Raw genomic sequence first — 17,905 nt, forward strand, 5'->3', positions numbered from 1 at the left:
TTTTTAGAAAGACCAATTATCGTATTTTGTTGTATTTAACCTTTTAGAGTTTTAGCTTGTATCTAGTTGGAGAGACGTCTAAAGAGGTATATTCTATTTTAGTTGATCAATAAATTCAGAAGTGTGGTGCCAGATCGAAACTTCTGATTCTCTTGGCTTGTATCAAACAGTTTGTAGTAGTGAACTGTAAGTAAGGAGCGACCCAGCTCAATAGCAAGTGAATTTATCCCATTGTTTATATATAGTATTGGTGATTGGGAAGTATACATACGTTTCCAGAGGGATTTTTTCTGGGGGGGGGGCGGGGAAGGGGTTAAGTGTTAGAACCTTTCAATGGAGGAAGTTTTCATGGGAGAAGGGACATTGCTATGAAGGGGGTGCCGAATTTTCCAGCATTACTTTAACAAAAGCGATCAGAAATTAAACAAAAAAACATGTTTTTTCAACTGAAAGAAAAGAGCAACATTACAACTTAAAACGAACAGAAATTATTACGTATATTAGGGGGTCCCCCTAGTCAATGCCCCGCTCTTTGTGCTAATTTTTTTATTGCTTTCAAAAGAGGTATTTATTCTAATTAAGCGGCCTTTGTGATTCAGGGGTCATGCTTAAAGAATTGGAACAAAATTTGAACTTTAGCGTAAAGAGCATGGTATTGAATAGGGGGAACTAGGGGGATCCCCCCTAGTCAATGCCTCACTCTTTGCGCTACCTTTTTTTAGTGCTTTCAAAAGAGGGATTTATTCAAAATAAACGGACTTCGTGATTCAGGGGTCGTTCTTCAAGAATTGGAACAAAATTTGAACTTTAGTATAAAGACTACGGTATTGAATTGGGGGAACCCCTTATATACGTAATAATGTTTGCTCGTTTTAACTTTTAATATTGCTCCTTACTTTTAGTTGAAAAAACTTGTTTTTTTTATTTGATTTTAGAGTAAAAGAGACTTGGGGGAGGAAGAATATTTTTAGAACTTGGCTGTCTAAGCATTTTATTGAGAGGGCACTTTCTTGTAGAAGTAATTTTATGTCACTTGGGAGAAGAAGAAGATGTTTGGAATCAGTTAGAATCAAAAGTGGTTCTTACAGTTGTGTGGTCCATGTTGCAGTTGTGGTCCGATGTGTGGAGAGTGTGAGGGAAATTTGTCGCATTTCCTGGGGTATGAAGTATGAAGGGTTAAGGGATTTGAGAGCGAAGATTTTCGAAAGTTTGAATTGAATCTCTTAATTCCATTTGTATTTTGTTCTCTTTTATGCGACTCTAACCTGCGTTTTTTTTTTTGTCATATATACTATACTATACGATACTATCACTTATAAATAGAACCCTTATTTTTTCTTGATTCTGACAACATTGTTTGCATGACTTAATTCTTACTATGTAAAGCACAAATATTAAATTTGACTTTTTGCTACAGAAGCCATAGTGAAAATCTCAGAGACTTGATGCATTTTGTTTTTCATAGTCTATCAGCACTTATCAAAAGATAAGTGCAAATCTTGAGGGTATTAATCTGGCTTTAAATAAGACATGATTAACATTAGGAGCTTACCTAAAATAAGGAAAAAAACTTTATTCCATTTGAAGATAAACGGGTGTCTTGGAAAAAAAAATTCTGACATTTTAGCTCAAGGCTGGGCTATAATATCTGTTATTAGAGAAACTTTACCTAATTATTTCCATATGAGTCTTAAAAAATGACTAATATTAAGCTTTACGTCAAACTTATTTTTAGCATTTATATCATATAGTAGACTTTGCAAAATAGCATATACATACAGATACATTTCAATTAAATTTGAGCTATTATAGACTAGGCAAAGGTTTCTATTTCTTCAGTACTGAATTATAACTCAAATCCAGACAAAAAAGCCAATATTAATCCCAACTTGTTAGTACGTAGGGTTTGAGATGTTCAAAATGTAGTGTAGAATGGGGCAGACCTAAGTTTTTGATGGAAAAACACCCCTAACATAGACAACTTTTTATAGTTTCTTGCTATAGACGCTATTCAATATTTTCTGTTTTTTTTAAGAGGCGAAGAAAAAGTACAAATAAAATCAAAAATTGCCATTACCACTTATTTTATACGTAAGCTGTCTTTAAGGAGGATAGCTTTTATCAATACAATATTTTGAAAATAATTCAACGGGACACACTATTGAGACAATTAAAAACTTAAGTCGCTGGTTTGCTCTAACTGTTTTAGATACCACAAATTTACTTTTGTTTTGAATAGGTCTGGACTAATTTACCTTGGGGAAAGCAAGTTCAGCCAAATATGTCCTCTGCAATGAATAGTCGTCAAACAAAATCATAGCGTCATTTTCTGACGTGGAACGAATGTAGACACTTGGAAACTCCGGCCCGAGGCATTCTTGAATATAGAAACTTTGTTGCCCCGGACTCATAAGAACTCTATTCCATTGGCATTCTTTTTGATTTTCTAGGCGGTTCTCAGGACAGGTTAGGCAGCTAACAACACGGGGTTCCGTTGAATTTGGATCAGTTACTTTATATAAATGCCTCTCCATTGGTCGATTTTCTGGGGCCGCCACAAAGTATCTGTGAGGATTTGCAGTCTTTATATTGGATAAAAATCAACAAAATAAAATAGGTTTAAAAATTTAAATGTTACTTTAAAAGCCTGAAAATTGGTAAATAGGTTTTATAATTTAGGATTGACCAAATCTATGAATCCCAGAAAAGGCTATTAAAAAATTCCATTTTAAAACTAGCCAAATCATTTCACCTAACGCTGACATTATCTGGAAAACGGTGACCGAAGCCTGAAATGAGCAATGAATATCTTCACCTAGCCATTCCACGTCCTTACTTACTGCATTACAATTTTTTTCTTACTTCGGATTTTGTGGCTGATGAAGGCTTCTGGACATAAACCGAAACATTTTATGTAAATGAAACCTAAGTGATACGGTTTAAATGATTTTCCCTGTATTAATTAAAGTTTCAACTCTTTATCTTATGTTTTCATACTTATTTAATTTCAACTGAAAAGGCATCGTGGGCTAAGAAACTATCTACAAAATTAGATTCGTGCAATATATCAGGAATTGGTTGGGGATCTAAATGAAACCTTGAGCGTTAAAAGGGAGCATTTATATTTTGGACTATAGGACACAATATAGGATTTGGTGCATTAGATCTTCTGTATTGTTCGCTAGTCCAAGAGTGTCTGAGTTTCATAATGGTTTAATCTGGAAACGACATGGTTACCTGAGTAAATAAAAAAAGTAAAGTAAAAATATAAGAAAAAATGAAATATAAAAAGTTGAGTCGACAAAGCAGTGGCAAGAAGCGTTTGCAATTTTGCTTACTTAATCTTTTTTAAAATGATTAAAATTTTTTTTTAAATGGCTGACAGAAATAAATGACATAAAGTCAATGGAAAAAGATCGGTCTCAGTCGGTAAAAAAAGAAGTAATTTTAATAGCAATATTACCCAAATCGACCGTAAAATTACCAGCCAATAGGGAAAATCCATTTCCCCCGAAACATTTTGGTGACTGACGCCTCTGCTTGTGGGGAAAGGGCAGAAGTAAACCAAGATAGTCTAAATCCATCCAGGTTATCAAATACAAATGTACAATATAAAAGAGCCGGCTCAGGGGATTTAGTTGAATAGGGGGAAGCAAGGGGGAGAGAGATTCAAATTTTGTGTTTGGATAGGGGCTTAAAATGTTTATCGCTGGTCAGCCTATACTTTTTCTCACTATAAGTTGCTACAGGACCTAGAATCTATCTATTCAGGGTTAAATAATTTCTTAGACCACACTGCTTTTCCATTTATGAAAAATTAAGCAAAAGAAAATGGGAAAAATATTCGGAATATTTCGGCTCCACGTCTGGGGGCATCTCTACGAAAAAAAAAGGAAAAGAAGGAAAAAAGAAAGAAAAAAGAAGAAAAAAAGTTTTTAAAACATAGCACACACAAAAAAAAACAACAACTAAAAACACGAAGAAGAAGAAAAAAATAATAACAATAAATAAATAGGAGCAACTCACATTATAAATAAGCTTCCAGCACTAATGTTACAACATAAGAAAAAAAAAACCAAAGCGAATGTTTATAGTGAAACCATGGGTCACTCTCCTCTCAACAATCAGTATATACATGGGAATCTATCAAAAGTGAAGACTGTATTTACTTAAACAAACAAAAGAAGGTCACCGAGCGCAGGTCCATCGCCCCTAACTAAATCTCATAGGTTAATCAACAATTTCATGAATATGAATTAATGATTTTTTTTTGTTTGCTATTTTAGCTGCAGTCCATTGACTTTTCCCAGCTTTGACCTCATTCCACCTTTTGTTCCCAAGGTTATCACTTGTTCCAGAATAATTATACAAATCACTACTGGTTGAAGTGTTTACCTGCTCCTCAATTAAACTATTATAAATTGAGTTTATCCTAAAGTCCTCTTCATCTATATAATCTTTTTTATTTCTATAATTTCTGTGAAACTTGCAAAAATCCCACAGACGTATCGACAATTTTTGTCTGATCAAATAAAATATTGCGATGAGGGAAATTAAATACCTGTTCTGCTACAGCTGGTTCAAACGTTTCAGGTTATTTATTATGCTTTAGCGAGCAATCTGTGGCATTTTTGTGTTGCTGTAGCCTATTTTCTAAATTCTTTGGTAAATTTTAATTAGGAAGAATACAGCAGAATTTAGAAAATAGGCTGCAGCAACACAAAAATGCCATAGATTGCTCGCTAAAACATAATTAAAAACCCGAAACGTCTGAATCAGCTGTAACAGAACACGTTATTAATTTTCGTGTTTTTTTCATTAATTTTCATTTTTATTTCAGGAAATAAAAATAACATATCTACACTGTCTTGGTAATGGATTGGAGATCACGTTGAAACTTCCTGAGATTTTTTTGTTTTTGGTGGGAGGGATTTTAATAGTTATAATAATACAAAATGAAAAATTACCAAGATCTTCGGAAATTAATAACAATACATAATAAACAGTGAGTCTACTTTCATTAGTTCTATCCACAAACCTTAATTATTATAGTAATTTGTTTTGTATATTTCGGGATAAATAACAGCAACAAATTCCATGTCATTCAAAAACCCATGTCATTTCCAGCAAAGGGCAAAGATGTAATGGTCTTTCGAAGGTTTGGGGGGTTGTAACCCTTCTATTGCTTGTGGTAGCTTCAGGTCACTTTAAGTTTGACCTGATTATTCATTTTAATTTATGTTCGCTTTAGTATTGACTTATTTATAGCAGTACCTGTTATCTTTCTGTTTTGTTTGATTACATATTTTGATTTGTATTTGTTTTTATGGTACATGGTATTAACCAAGTGACATATAGCAATCGCAAATTCTGTCGGTCTGTCTGTCGGTCCCGGTTTTGCTAGTTTAGGCACTTCCAGGTAAGCTAGGACGATGAAACTTGGCAGGCGTATTAGGGACCGAACCAAATTAAATTAGAAACAGTCTTTTACCGATTTGACCATCTGGGGGGGGGAGAGTGGGGGGCCGGTTAGTTAGGAAAAAACAGAAAAAATGAAGTATTTTTAACTTATGAAGGGTTGATCAGATCTGAATGAAATTTGATGTTTGGAAGGATATCGTGTCTCAGAGCTCTTATTTTAGATTAAGGCCGGATCTGGTGACATCGGGGGGGGGGGGGGTGGAAACCTAAAATCTTGGAAAATACTTAGAGTGGAGGGATCGAGATGAAACTTGGTGGAAAAAATAAGCATGATTCCTAGATACATCATTGACATAACTGGAACGGATCCGCTCTCTTTGGGGTAGTTGGGGGGGGATAATTCTGAAAAATTGGAAAAAATGAGGTATCTTTAACTTATGAACGGATGATCGGATCTCAGTGAAATTTGATATTTAGAAGGATAGCGTGTCTCAAAGCTCTTACTTTAAATACTGACCGAATCTGGTGACATTGGGGGGAGTTTGGGGGAGGGACCTAAAATCATGGAAAACGCTTAGAGTGTATGAAACTTAATGGGGGAAAATAGGCAGAAGTCTTAGATACGTGATTTACATAATTAGAACGGACCCGCTCTATTGGGGGGGGGGTAAATTCTGAAAAATTAGAAAAAATGACGTATTTTTAACTTACGAAGGAGTTATCGGATCTTCATGAAACTTTATATTTAGAAGGACCTCGTAGTTCAGATCTCTTATTTTAAATCTCAACCGGGTCCAGCGTCATTGGGGTGGGGCAGTTGGAGGAGACCGGAAATCTTAGAAAATACTTAAAGCGGAGAGATTAGGATGAAACTGGACGGGAAGAATAAAAACAAGTCTAAGATACGTGACTGGCATAATCGGACCGAGCCCGCTCTCTTTGGTGGAGTTGGGGGGGGGGAGTAATTCGGAAAAATGAGGTATTTGTAACTTACGAACGGGTGATCAAAATGAAATTTGATATTTAGAAGGAGTTCTTGTCTCAGAGCTCTAATTTCAAATTCCGACCCGATCTGTTGACATTGGGGGGAGTTGGAGGGGGAAGTCGGAAATCTTGGAAAACACTTAGAGTGGAGGAATCGGGATGAAGCTTGGTGCATAGAATAAGCAAATGTCGTAGATACGTGATTGACGTAACCGTACTGGATTCGCTCTCTTTAGAGGAGCTGCGTGGGGGTCAGTGCTTTGGCGAGTTTGGTGCTTCTGGACATGCTAAGACGATGAAAATTGGTAGGCGTGTCAGGGAGCTGCACAAATTGACTTGATAAAGTCGTTTTCCCAGATTCGACCATCTGGGGGGCTAAAGGGAGAGGTAAAATTAGAAAAATTGAGGTGTTTATAACTTACGAGTGGGTGATAGGATCTTAATGAATTTTGATACTTAGAAGGACATTGTGACTCAGAGCTCTTTTTTTCAATCCCGACCGACATTAAGCCTCTGATTTCCCTTTTAAATCGATCTATTGATTCTCAGAATTTTGTTAGAGCTCATACCATTTGAGCTCTTTGCTCTTGAACCTTTTTTTAAGGTAATCGGTTGAAACTTGCAGACCCTGTTAAGGGGGGATATGTGAGAGGATAGTGGAAACTCAAAAGAGACTACATGCATCTAGATTATGGAGCTTTTTTGGTAGGGCAAGAGGAGGGAGAAGAAACTTAGACTACAAATCTTAACAAATGATTGGAAGAAAGAGAGGGGAACGGAGTGACACTTTTTTTGTTATAATGCTGAAAATAAAAATTGTTTGAATGTCCAGAAAATAATGTCATTATATATTAAACAATCAGTCTATCTTTGTTAGTTCTTTTTAGTTGTCATGATTATTGTTATGATTTTTTTTGTCTATCTTTTGACAAAATGAAAATCGCACCGTTCATTATATATATCGTTTCCAGTACAGCAGAAATAGCACTAAGGCAATTAGAAGTCGAGGTGGTTTTATGGGGGGACAGAGGGGACTCCTGCCCCGGCTAAGGAAATTTTGGGGATGCAAAAAATCGAATAGATAATCTGAAAGCAATAATTATTTCGTAAGTTCGGATTTTTTTTATTAGAATAAAGTAGAGGGCCCAGTTGGCAGTAATTATAGGCAATTTGAGTCCAAAATTTTCATTTTTCCTATATTTTCATCAGCATTCCTTGAAAATAAAAGTAAGTAAACCAAATTTAATTAATTTTAATATTTTCCTGATATTTTTTATCCATACACCCAATTTTATTACCCATTTTGTTGATAAATGAAAGTTTTGTTACAGTTTGGCTTGAAATTTTTCAGAGAAAGGGGGATGGGCGAATCAGAATTTTCTCGGGCGCAAGAGAGACCAGAACCACCACTATTTAGAAGGCTTAGGGGGTGGTAGTGCAATTCCTGTTTGTGATAATTTCTGTTCACTTCAAGTTTATCTTGGTCATTCATTAATTTTTTTTCGTGTTAGGATTCACTTATTCATCTATACTAATATATTTTATCTATATACTTGATGCGATTAATCGTTTTAACCACTGTTCGTTTTGAGTTTCAATTCTTCAGTTATAGTGTGTCTGTTCGCTTTAACTTCAAATATTCATAACACTTTGCTTCTGCTCATCCTAAATTTTGATACGACTCTTTACTCTTCTTTGAAACACTGCGATTCTACCTCGGATCAAAATTTTTCATAATCTTTTTAATACAAAAAAAAAATCATATTCAAATTCCTTTTACTCCTTCTGTAAAGTCAGATTACAATCCTGCAAAGGCAAGTAATATTGTATGGAACACAAGATCTGAATCAGCTCGAAGGGGCCACTTTTCTAGGCTGTTTAAAAAAATTGTAAAAAAAATTTCGGCTTCTCAGAATTTTTATTTTTACTTCATTTTTTGTGTAGAATTCATTGTGATCTATTTCATTTATTTGATTTATTTAATCTATCTAATCTATTTGTTTTTCGTGTTCTATATACTTATGCTTTGTTTTTTCTCTTCGTTCTGTGAATATGTAAGTGAATTTTTTTCTAAGCTAGTGACTTCCATCTTTTTACAGGCCAAAAAACCTTTCGAGGAATAAAATAGAGCACTATTACTTATTATGAATAAATCCCATCTTATCTTAAAAGATTAATCCTTCCATAAAAATGAATACAAAATAAAAATGAAAAATGAATGCCCTTCAGCTCCCGAGTTACTAAAAATATCAAAATATGATCAAAAGTTACCTTAAATCAAATATCTATAGTTCTGAAAATTCTGCTTTTACTTGCTTCTCTGATCCTTATTTTTATGTAATCTGGTCTATCAGTTTTGAAAACTTTCTTATTTAGTATTCAACATCTGTTCCGCAATATATCACTTTCTCAACAGAATCAAGGCAAAGAATTTCTCATAGAAATCTACCATACCGTGAAAGACGGAGAAAGAGGGATTTAAATTTTGAAATCTGCATCCAATTTTCTTTTAAACCCTATTCAACTGTTTATTCCTTAAGGTGATAATATTGATCTTACTCGTTAGTATGACGGCTTGAAATCTTCTGTAAATTTAAGGCTCTCTGTTTCCAAGAACAAAAGATTATTTAATACGAAGAGTAATTATACATTTCCATTAAGACATTTTCATAGCTCCCTATTGATCCAGGTCAAACCAGATAAGGTAAGAGAGGAGTACAAAGATAATTTCATATAAGAGGTGCTTAGTTGGATTTATTTATGTGAGTAAAAAAAAAACCTACTTATCTTTATGGTATATGTCTTGTGAAGACAATAAAGAGCAGGAAGATTTTTGAAAAAAACATAAAAAACAACTAATATTCTAAACAGTTCGAAAGGTAAAGATCAATTAAAAATAGAAACCAAATACTAATGGTCTTTACCCATCAACCATTTCAAAGTTTCCAGTGCCTCCCTGGTCGCAGAAGATAAAAGTAATTTAATGAGTATCTAAGACTTGATCTGCGACTCGGATCCATTGGTTTAGTTCTAATTCATTTTTGTATCAATTTACTTGAACGTTGTCCCAATAAATTGGTTCGAACACTCAACTTGCAATTATAATGCTCATTAGGGATAGTTTCGAGCCCCGAAGTCACCGATTATTTGGTTAGGAATAAGGGGTAAGTAAAAATGAAATTTCCTTGAATGTTATCCGAATCAATTGGTTCGAACACTCAACTTGCAATTGTAATGCTCATTTGGGATAGTTTCGAGCCCGAAGTAACCGATTATTTGGTTAGAAAAAAGGGGCGACTAAAAATTAAAACATATTTCAATGAGAAATGGTCAGTGACAAAAAATCACCACTGGTAGCTGATTCAGGAATTATAATTAATATCTCCATTAGTCTTACTTGTAACCTCTTAATTCTAAAACAAATTATTATAATTTAAAAAACAGCCTGAAATCCCTAAAAATGGCGCTGGATTGAAACAAAAAGTACGATATTGGAGTCGTCATGGCAAAAAACTTCTTTCAAGAGACTTATGGTCCCCAGGCTTGAACAACAAGGAAAATAAGAGTTTCTTTACGGATTACACTGATGTGTCCTCTTTTTTTTCCTCCACTGATAGCTTGGCAATGGAAAATCAGAGAGGGATAAAATTCCCATACTATTATTGTTGAGACCTTTAACTTTTTAGTCGTAAAATGAGTAAGAAATATTCTAGTTTCACTTAACCTATCATTCTAATTTTTCAAACTAAGCAAGACTCGGCCGCCTCCTCATTAGGAGGCGGATTCAGATTAGGCAGATCTACCTAACTTACTCTCTGAATAAATTCTTCAAACTGGCATCGCTATCATCAACAAGCACGTGTTCTTTTAGTCTTTGTGTACAATAATTTCTAATCTCTTAGAACAACCTCCTTAGAGTTTTTCTAAAGGCCTAAAGAATAAAAAATACACCCTCCTATAACATACAGGAAGAAAACAGGTAAATAAAAAATTTGTGAGTTTTTCAGTCCTTTGTTTACTTCTTCTCAAGAAAGTTTTATCTGACTTGACGGCAACCCTGATATGCCATGAAAGACAAAACATACCTTAAACTGTGGTTCCTTTCACCATTGTATTTACAAAAAGCTAAAAATACTAATCTACTTTTCATCAAAAAACAATGACACGTCAACAATGACATACACTGGAGATAGGGGCAGATCCAGGGGGGCCTTAGGTCCCCAGGATATTTCTGGCACCCTCATTCGGAGTCCGTTCTTTTTTCTTTTTTTTACTCTTTTTTTAAGTATACTTGTCAATTTGATCAATTATTCGTTGGTGATTTACCCAAAGTTGAAACTTAAAACGAACAAAATTATTTTTCTTCAGCCGGTTCAGTTGATATCTGCAAAATTGGCATATAAATCTTTGATTGCTGCAAAGACTTTTCTACGAACATGGAACTTTCCCCTATTTCATGAAAACCTGTTGAAAATTCACAATTGACAATGACATGACAATGACAATGACATTGACAATGACATTCACAATGACATATTGAATTTTAGACTTGTGGCTAAAAGTTCAAAATGGATAAAAATAAAAGATCTGGACATGAGCATGGAATGGATAAGAGACGAAGACTGATGGCTGGATGTGCAAGGGGACTGAAGGATATTTCCGGACATTTTGGTAAAACATTCAAAAATACCAAGAAATCGAAAGGCAAGTTTTGACTAATAAAATACCCCTTCCATCCTCAAAAATCCTTAACTTTAGTTTTGTGCCTAATTAAATAGTGAATTGCCCAATATGGCTCTCGTGTGAATAAATCTATCTATCTATTTATTTTAACTATACAGCTAATTTGGTTGAAATTAAATGTATGAAAGAATTAAAAGCAATTTAGGCCAAGAACAGATACATGAGGTCGGAGGGGCAACCCTCCTCCTAAGACACTTCTGGCATACTTGTTTCGTTCTTTTTCTTTTTTTAATCTTTTTTAAAATAAACTTCTTAATTTGGTGCCCACCTCGAGTCAACTTTGTGCCCTTGGTTCAGCAGCCCCCTTACCCTAGATTTTGCTCTTAATCTGTTAGAGATTCAGACATGAAACTGCTTGCACGACAGTTTACGAATCATTTTGTCGTAAAATTATAAGATAAACCTCGTTTTCATGAAAAATTAATCATATAACTAAACTTCCTTGCTAGATCTTCATCTTCAGAATGTGTTTTCTTTTTTTCTTTTTTGGCAGATTTGTTTTATTCTCTTTCTTGCGAGCCCGTCGATTTAGGGTATGGTGTATTTTCATACACCATACCGTACCATACACCATACGGAGCATACATCGATTAGGGTATGACTTCAACAATGGGGACATGACAAGACAACTTACAACATTAATTTATGTTAAGGAGTAATTTTTTTGAACTGCCCCTGTCCACTCCCCACAAAAAAAATCTTAATTTTAGTTTGTGACTAATCAAATAGCGAATAGCCCAATAGGGTTTTAGTGTGATAAGTCTGTATATCTATTTATTTTAAATATATAGCTAATTTGGTGGAAATTAGATGAACGAAAGAGTTAAAAGCAATTTAGGCCAGGGACAGATCCAGGGGGTCGGGGGGTGACCCTTCCCCCAAGATATTTCTGGCACCCTTATTCTGTTTTTCTTTTTAATTTTTGTAATCTTTTTTAAATATACTTTTTAAACTGCTCGCAAGATCAAAATATACCATGAAACTGCTCGCAAGATCAGTTTAAGAATCATTTCGTCATAAAATTACAAGATAAACCTCGTTTTCAGGAAAAATTATTCATATAATCAAACTTGCTTGCTAGATCTTCATCTTCAGATTGTGTTTTCTTTTTTATATTTTTGGAAGATTTTTTTATTCTCTTTCTTAAGGCTCCATTGATTAAGGGTACGGTTTCTGGGAGTCATTTATAGGGGTATGATAAGAATGGGTCACGGTAGGGGGGACATATTATACAGGGGGTTTTGGGAAATGTTTTGGATATTTGAGTTTGCCGAGTGGGATTTGGGGGAGCTATTTCGCATGCCCTACCTTATTGAGCTGCCTGACTGGTGTAAGATGCAGGGTATAATACTATCTTCCTAGGACGAAGTTCTGGTGGAATGTCTTCTATATTATCCGAACATAATTTGGAAGTTAGAAACTACCCAGATTGATTAGGTCGACGTAGGCTGGCTGATTCACAAGTATCAATTATCTCGAGCTTTATCGTCCCTGCAAGACAACTTGGAAGACTATTGAATTTTTTTTACTGCCCTTGTCTCCCTCCCTTTCGTCATTGACTACCCCGATATTACCCCCATTTTTTTATGATTACCATGAAATTATGGGGGATAAATAGATAATGACCTTATCAATCTCTATCTCATCGTATATTATTTCGTCTACCATAGCTACAGTTTCTTTGATAGAAGCACATTTCTTGGGACCCATCTGCAAAACAGAAGTGATCGCCTGCTACAAAGCATGTGGAAAATTTTAGGTCTGCAAAACGCCCAAATTTTCTGGTTGGGAAACTTTTGGTTAACTGATACTGCATCCTTCTTTTTGTACATATTTTGGTGCAATACTTTCATAGATTTGAAAGAGCGGTGATAATAGAACAACAAAACACTGAAACAAGAGGTTTCAACCACTTGCCTTCCCTGATATTCCATTAGAAACAGATAGCTTCTAAAAACTTTCTTTTTCCATATCTCAAAAAATCCAGAGAACCAAACTAAACCAAATTCAAGTCCGAAAAAATTTGAGAACTTCTCTGATACTTATGACAGTTTAAGGGACGCTTAAAATTTGTTCTAGTTGCTACCGTGATAGTCATGAAAATTTAAAGTAAGGTGTTCCCAGGCGGGAACGCCGGACGCTACTGGGTTGAGTTAGAAATTATTAAAGCACATTTTTAAACATTATTTTGACCGTGTTTCGGCAAAAGCCCTAAATTTAGATAAGGCAGAACATCCAAGACCATTCATTTCTGATATGAACAATATCATCAAAAGAAAACGCTGTATCTCTACTTAGGGTGTATTTTGAGAATATTTTTCTTATTTTTCACTGCTTAAAGGGGAATTTTACAAAGAAAAATGACCTAACTGGTTCTAACGAGTGTAATGTTCAGTATTGGTCATTTAGGACTTGATTGAGCGCTGGAGATAAATATACTGATCAAACAGAATTAATGAAACCTTATAAATTCGCTTAGAAAAAAAGCTAACTCAGAAAAATAATTTTTCCTAGACACTGTCAATTTACTGTCGACGAGTCTTGAGAAAAATATAAATTATTCAATAACTAAAAAAATGAAAAAAAAAAAAAATCAATCAAAGAAAAAAAAATTAGTCTGGCCATTTCATTCAGAAAGTCTCAATGAAGCCATAGTAATTTATTCATCAATGAATCTAATCGCGTCTGTTGTAAATAAGTATTTTACTGCTATAAGAAAATATTATTGGCTTTCAAAGAGTTTTCTTTGTCATTTTACATAAGCACCAACCAGATTCACACAAACGAACTGGCCTGACGAAAGCGTTATCTACACTCCCCATTCATTAAGCTCGAATCATATTGGCGCCCTTGGTCCAGTAACCCCCCCCCCAAGATTTTTCTCTAGATCCGCCTGTGTCTTGTGACAGTCAATTTTCGCTTGCTTCCTTGAAAAGACATTAATATTTGTTACTAATTTGTTTGTCTTTTCAATTCTATATCGTCCAAAGCGTTGAAAATTGATAGCTAAATCAAACAGTTCGTGGTAACGAACTGTAGTAAGGGGCCACCCGGATCAATAATAACCGAAACTCCATGAGACAGAATTTTGATACCGATAGCTACATCAAAAGAATCACGTTTTAATGCTGATTTCAAATATATAAGTTTCATAAAGTTTGGTCTTACCCATCAAAAGTTACGAGCCTGAGAAAATTTGCCTCATTTTAGGAAATAGGGGGAAATACCCCCTAAAAGCCATAGAATCTTAACAAAAATCACAGAGTCAGATTCAGCGTATCAGAGAACCCTACTGTAGAAGTGTCAAGCTCCTATCAAAAAAATGTAGAATTTTGTATTTTTTGCCAGAAGACAGATCACGAATGCGTGTTTTTTTGGTTTTTTTTTTTCCCAGGGATGATCATATCAACCCAGTGGTCCTAGAATGTTATGATAGGGCTAACTCTAACGGAAGTTAAAAGTTTTAGTGCCCTTTTTGTGACCAAAATATTGGAAGAGACCTAGGCCCCCTCCTGCATACATTTTCCCCTAAAGTCACCGGATCAAAATTTTGAGATAGCCATTCTGTTCAGCTTAGTTTAAAACCTAATAACTTTGTCTTTGCGGACGACTTAATCCCCCAGAGTCCCCGGGGGAGGGGTTGCAAGTGACAAACTTTGACCATTGTTTACATATAGTAATGGTTGTTATGAAGTGTACAGACGTTTTCGGGGGAACTTTTTCGCGTTGGCGTGGGGGTGAGTCGGGAGAGGGGGTTACGTGGAAGTATCTTTCCATGGAGAATTTATCAAAAGGGAAGATAATTTCCATGAAGGGGGCGCAGGATTTTCTAGCATTATTTAAAGAAACAATGAGAAAACAAATAAATTTTCATTCACCTGGAAGTAATGATTAGCATTAAAACTTACAACAAACATAAAATATTGCGTATGCAAGGGGGTTTGTCTCCTCCACAATACCTTGCTCTTTACGCTAAAGTATTTTTAGTAATTTCAACCACTTATTCTATTGCCTTTGTGATCCAGAGGTCATTCTTAAGGATTTGGGATAAAACTCAAGCTTTAGTGTAAAGAGCGAGATATGGACGAGGGGGCAAACCCCCTCATATCCGGAATAAAAATACACAAATATAGAAGTTCGTTATGTAATTTAATTCGTAAGGTACGTATGTTTATTACTAACAAAAACGTTCATACAATAAATAGAACAATCTAGTTGTATTTTTAAGTGACCAAAAATCAGAGGGCAACTAGGATTCCTCCCCCACCTCTTTTTTTTATCAAAATTATCTAATCAAAACTATGAAAAAGCCATTTAGCAAAAAAATTGACATGAAAATTTTGTTTTAATTATTCATGTGCGGTGAGCCAAAATCTAAAGACGTATTAATTCAAAAACGTTCAGAAATTAAATAAAAAAAGTTTTTCTAACTGTAAGTAAGGAGCGACATTAAAGCTTAAAACGGACAAAAATTATTCCGTATATGAGAGGGGTTGTCCTCTCCGCAACGCCTCACTCTTTACGCTATAATCTTTTTTTTTTATTGTTTAAAAAGTAGAGTTGTGACAAAGTCAAACTTTAGCATAAAGAGCAGCGTCTAGTGGAGGGGACAATCCCTTTCATATACGGAATAATTTCTGTTCGTAACTTTTAATGTCGTCCTTACTTGCAGTTAAAAAAAACTTTTTTTTATTTAATAACAATTTTAAAACGTAATTTAGCAGTTTCAACAAGCATTTTATCAGCAACATCATAATAATGATAACTAATATACCAGCATTTGTGGAGGAAGCATGGGCACAAGAATCCTAATGAGGACTCATACAATCATACAATCATCATACTTAATCATACAAGTAAAATAATTCGTGCATGAACCCTATTTTATACGGGTTATTTGCACAATTCAGGGTAAATATCCCTGGAACTGAACTTGTCACTACTTCCTAGGGCAATTTTTTTTAACTTTCAACTTTAAAATTGGCACCTTTATTTTTTGATTTTATGCTATAGAGGATGTGAGGGGTGCCTAGGCCACACGAAGCACCAAATGTGCATGAGGAAACCGTCTGATTGGTTAGAGCCCTGAAAAATCCTATGTTTCAAATAAATTTATGACGTATTGTATTTTATGATTCTTTTACTTTTACATGTCTGAAAAGAAACAAAAACCACGCAACCATATAAAATACTTAAAGCAGGATAAAGGAAAAGCTCAATTAAAAAAAAAAAAAAAAAATTAATGCAATTATACAATGGACGATAGTAGACAAGTCGCTACAGTCAAACTGTTAACTGTAATAAATGATTTTGAGATAATTCATCAAATTCAACTCACCACATAACGAGCATATAAGGATCTTATTTTGTATTACTTTGAAGTGTTGACAACGGAACGTCAACCATTGTTCGTGCCGAGTCGGGCTGGAACAGCCTGTGCCTCGTCTCAATAAGTAGTAAGTAAGCTAAAAAGCAATTATTACCTTGAAAAATACTTACATTACATGATTGGTCTCGTCCCAAGAGACAATTTCAATCACGTCAAACATTCCAGACGTAAGCGCAGCTAAGCGGTTTCTTGTAACTGTGATAATGCAAACGTGAGTAAATCTCCCTTCTGACCCTTCATTGAGAGGAAGGAGAACAAGTAAATGTGAACCATCACGACTGAACATTGGGGGATTTTTTAGATTTACCCATCCCCCATTCAGTGCTCTCTCTGTGTGAATCTGTAACAAGAAGACCAATTAACAGACAAAAGAACAGTCATTAGGTCAAACAGGTCAAAGATGCATTTTCCTGGCCTTTTTGATTTTATGGAATACCCTCTCTCCCCCTTGAACACAGCGTAAGATAATATTTTTTGGGCGGGGGCTTCCACGGTATTTCCCCCTTTTTCCCCTAGATCCGTGCCGGTATGAAGAGAAGTTGAGTTCAACGTTTTGCTTTCAAATCAAATTCTATACTAGATGCATCTAAGCCTAAAACAGCGTGTCGAAAAAGAACTGTTAAATTTTAATTAGAAGGCTATAGTTACTGAATAGGTAATGAAAAAAAAATGTTAGCTAGAAACCGATGTTAGTTGTTAGTAGAAACCGATCGGTTTCTATGTTAGTAGAAACTGATTTGCTAGGGATAAATTAGCTAATAGAAGATTAACTACCGAGAAGATTGTAAATGACCCTAACTACATTTGGAAGTATCGTCCTCTTTCTGAGAAGCAGAACCAGGAAGGAGCCGATAGCATCCCGGAGTCTGATAGCGTGGCCCATTTCAAAAGTCAGGTTTTAAAACCCAACTGCAGTGTAGAAATGTCTTTTGATAGTGAGATGGCTTCGTTGCTTGATTCTTTTCAAAAGCCAAATTCTATGTTATAACACCGTCTGTTATTAAGGAGGCTGTGTTGAAGCTTAGAACGGAGAAATTCTCGGCTAGCGCCGACAATATTTGTGCTGAGCATTTAATTGCCGCAAGTGACCTCCTGTATAACCACCTTGCATTACTTCTTTCAAATGGTTTTTAACGTTGGTGTCGTTCCCAATAGTTTATGCATTGGAGTGATTAGCCCTATTCTGAAGAAGAATATACCAAAATCGTCATGTTCATTATATAGGCCAGTGACTGTGTCAATCATTTTTGGAAAGATATTTGAGTTTCTGATTGTTGACCACTTAAAAAGAAAGTGTATTATGCAACTATTCCAGACCAGGTTCCACTCAGGCTTAGGTTCCTTCCATGCCTGTTAGACATAATCACA

The 17,905-nt window shown here is 35.1% G+C and overlaps 1 protein-coding gene and 1 long non-coding RNA gene across 4 annotated transcripts in view; one reads left to right on the plus strand and one right to left on the minus strand.

The window, feature by feature from the left end:
* LOC136036254 (uncharacterized) overlaps positions 1–5,492 on the plus strand; it is a 99,209-nt gene extending 93,717 nt beyond the window's left edge. Inside the window, exons 5-6 of the long non-coding RNA XR_010619677.1 lie at positions 103–186; positions 4,841–5,492. This is a non-coding gene — a long non-coding RNA (uncharacterized LOC136036254). The remainder of the gene's footprint in view (positions 1–102; positions 187–4,840) is intronic.
* LOC136036251 (inactive dipeptidyl peptidase 10-like) overlaps positions 1–17,905 on the minus strand; it is a 209,248-nt gene that overhangs the window by 46,693 nt on the left and 144,650 nt on the right. For all 3 annotated transcript variants that reach the window (XM_065718370.1, XM_065718368.1, XM_065718371.1), the window contains 2 exons: positions 16,648–16,877; positions 2,256–2,565 (listed from right to left, as the gene is read on the minus strand). In XM_065718370.1, the coding sequence (XP_065574442.1) occupies positions 2,256–2,565; positions 16,648–16,877 (540 nt within the window). The remainder of the gene's footprint in view (positions 1–2,255; positions 2,566–16,647; positions 16,878–17,905) is intronic.

The sequence above is a fragment of the Artemia franciscana genome, chromosome 15 (assembly GCF_032884065.1).
Source record: "Artemia franciscana chromosome 15, ASM3288406v1, whole genome shotgun sequence".
Lineage (NCBI taxonomy): Eukaryota > Metazoa > Arthropoda > Branchiopoda > Anostraca > Artemiidae > Artemia > Artemia franciscana.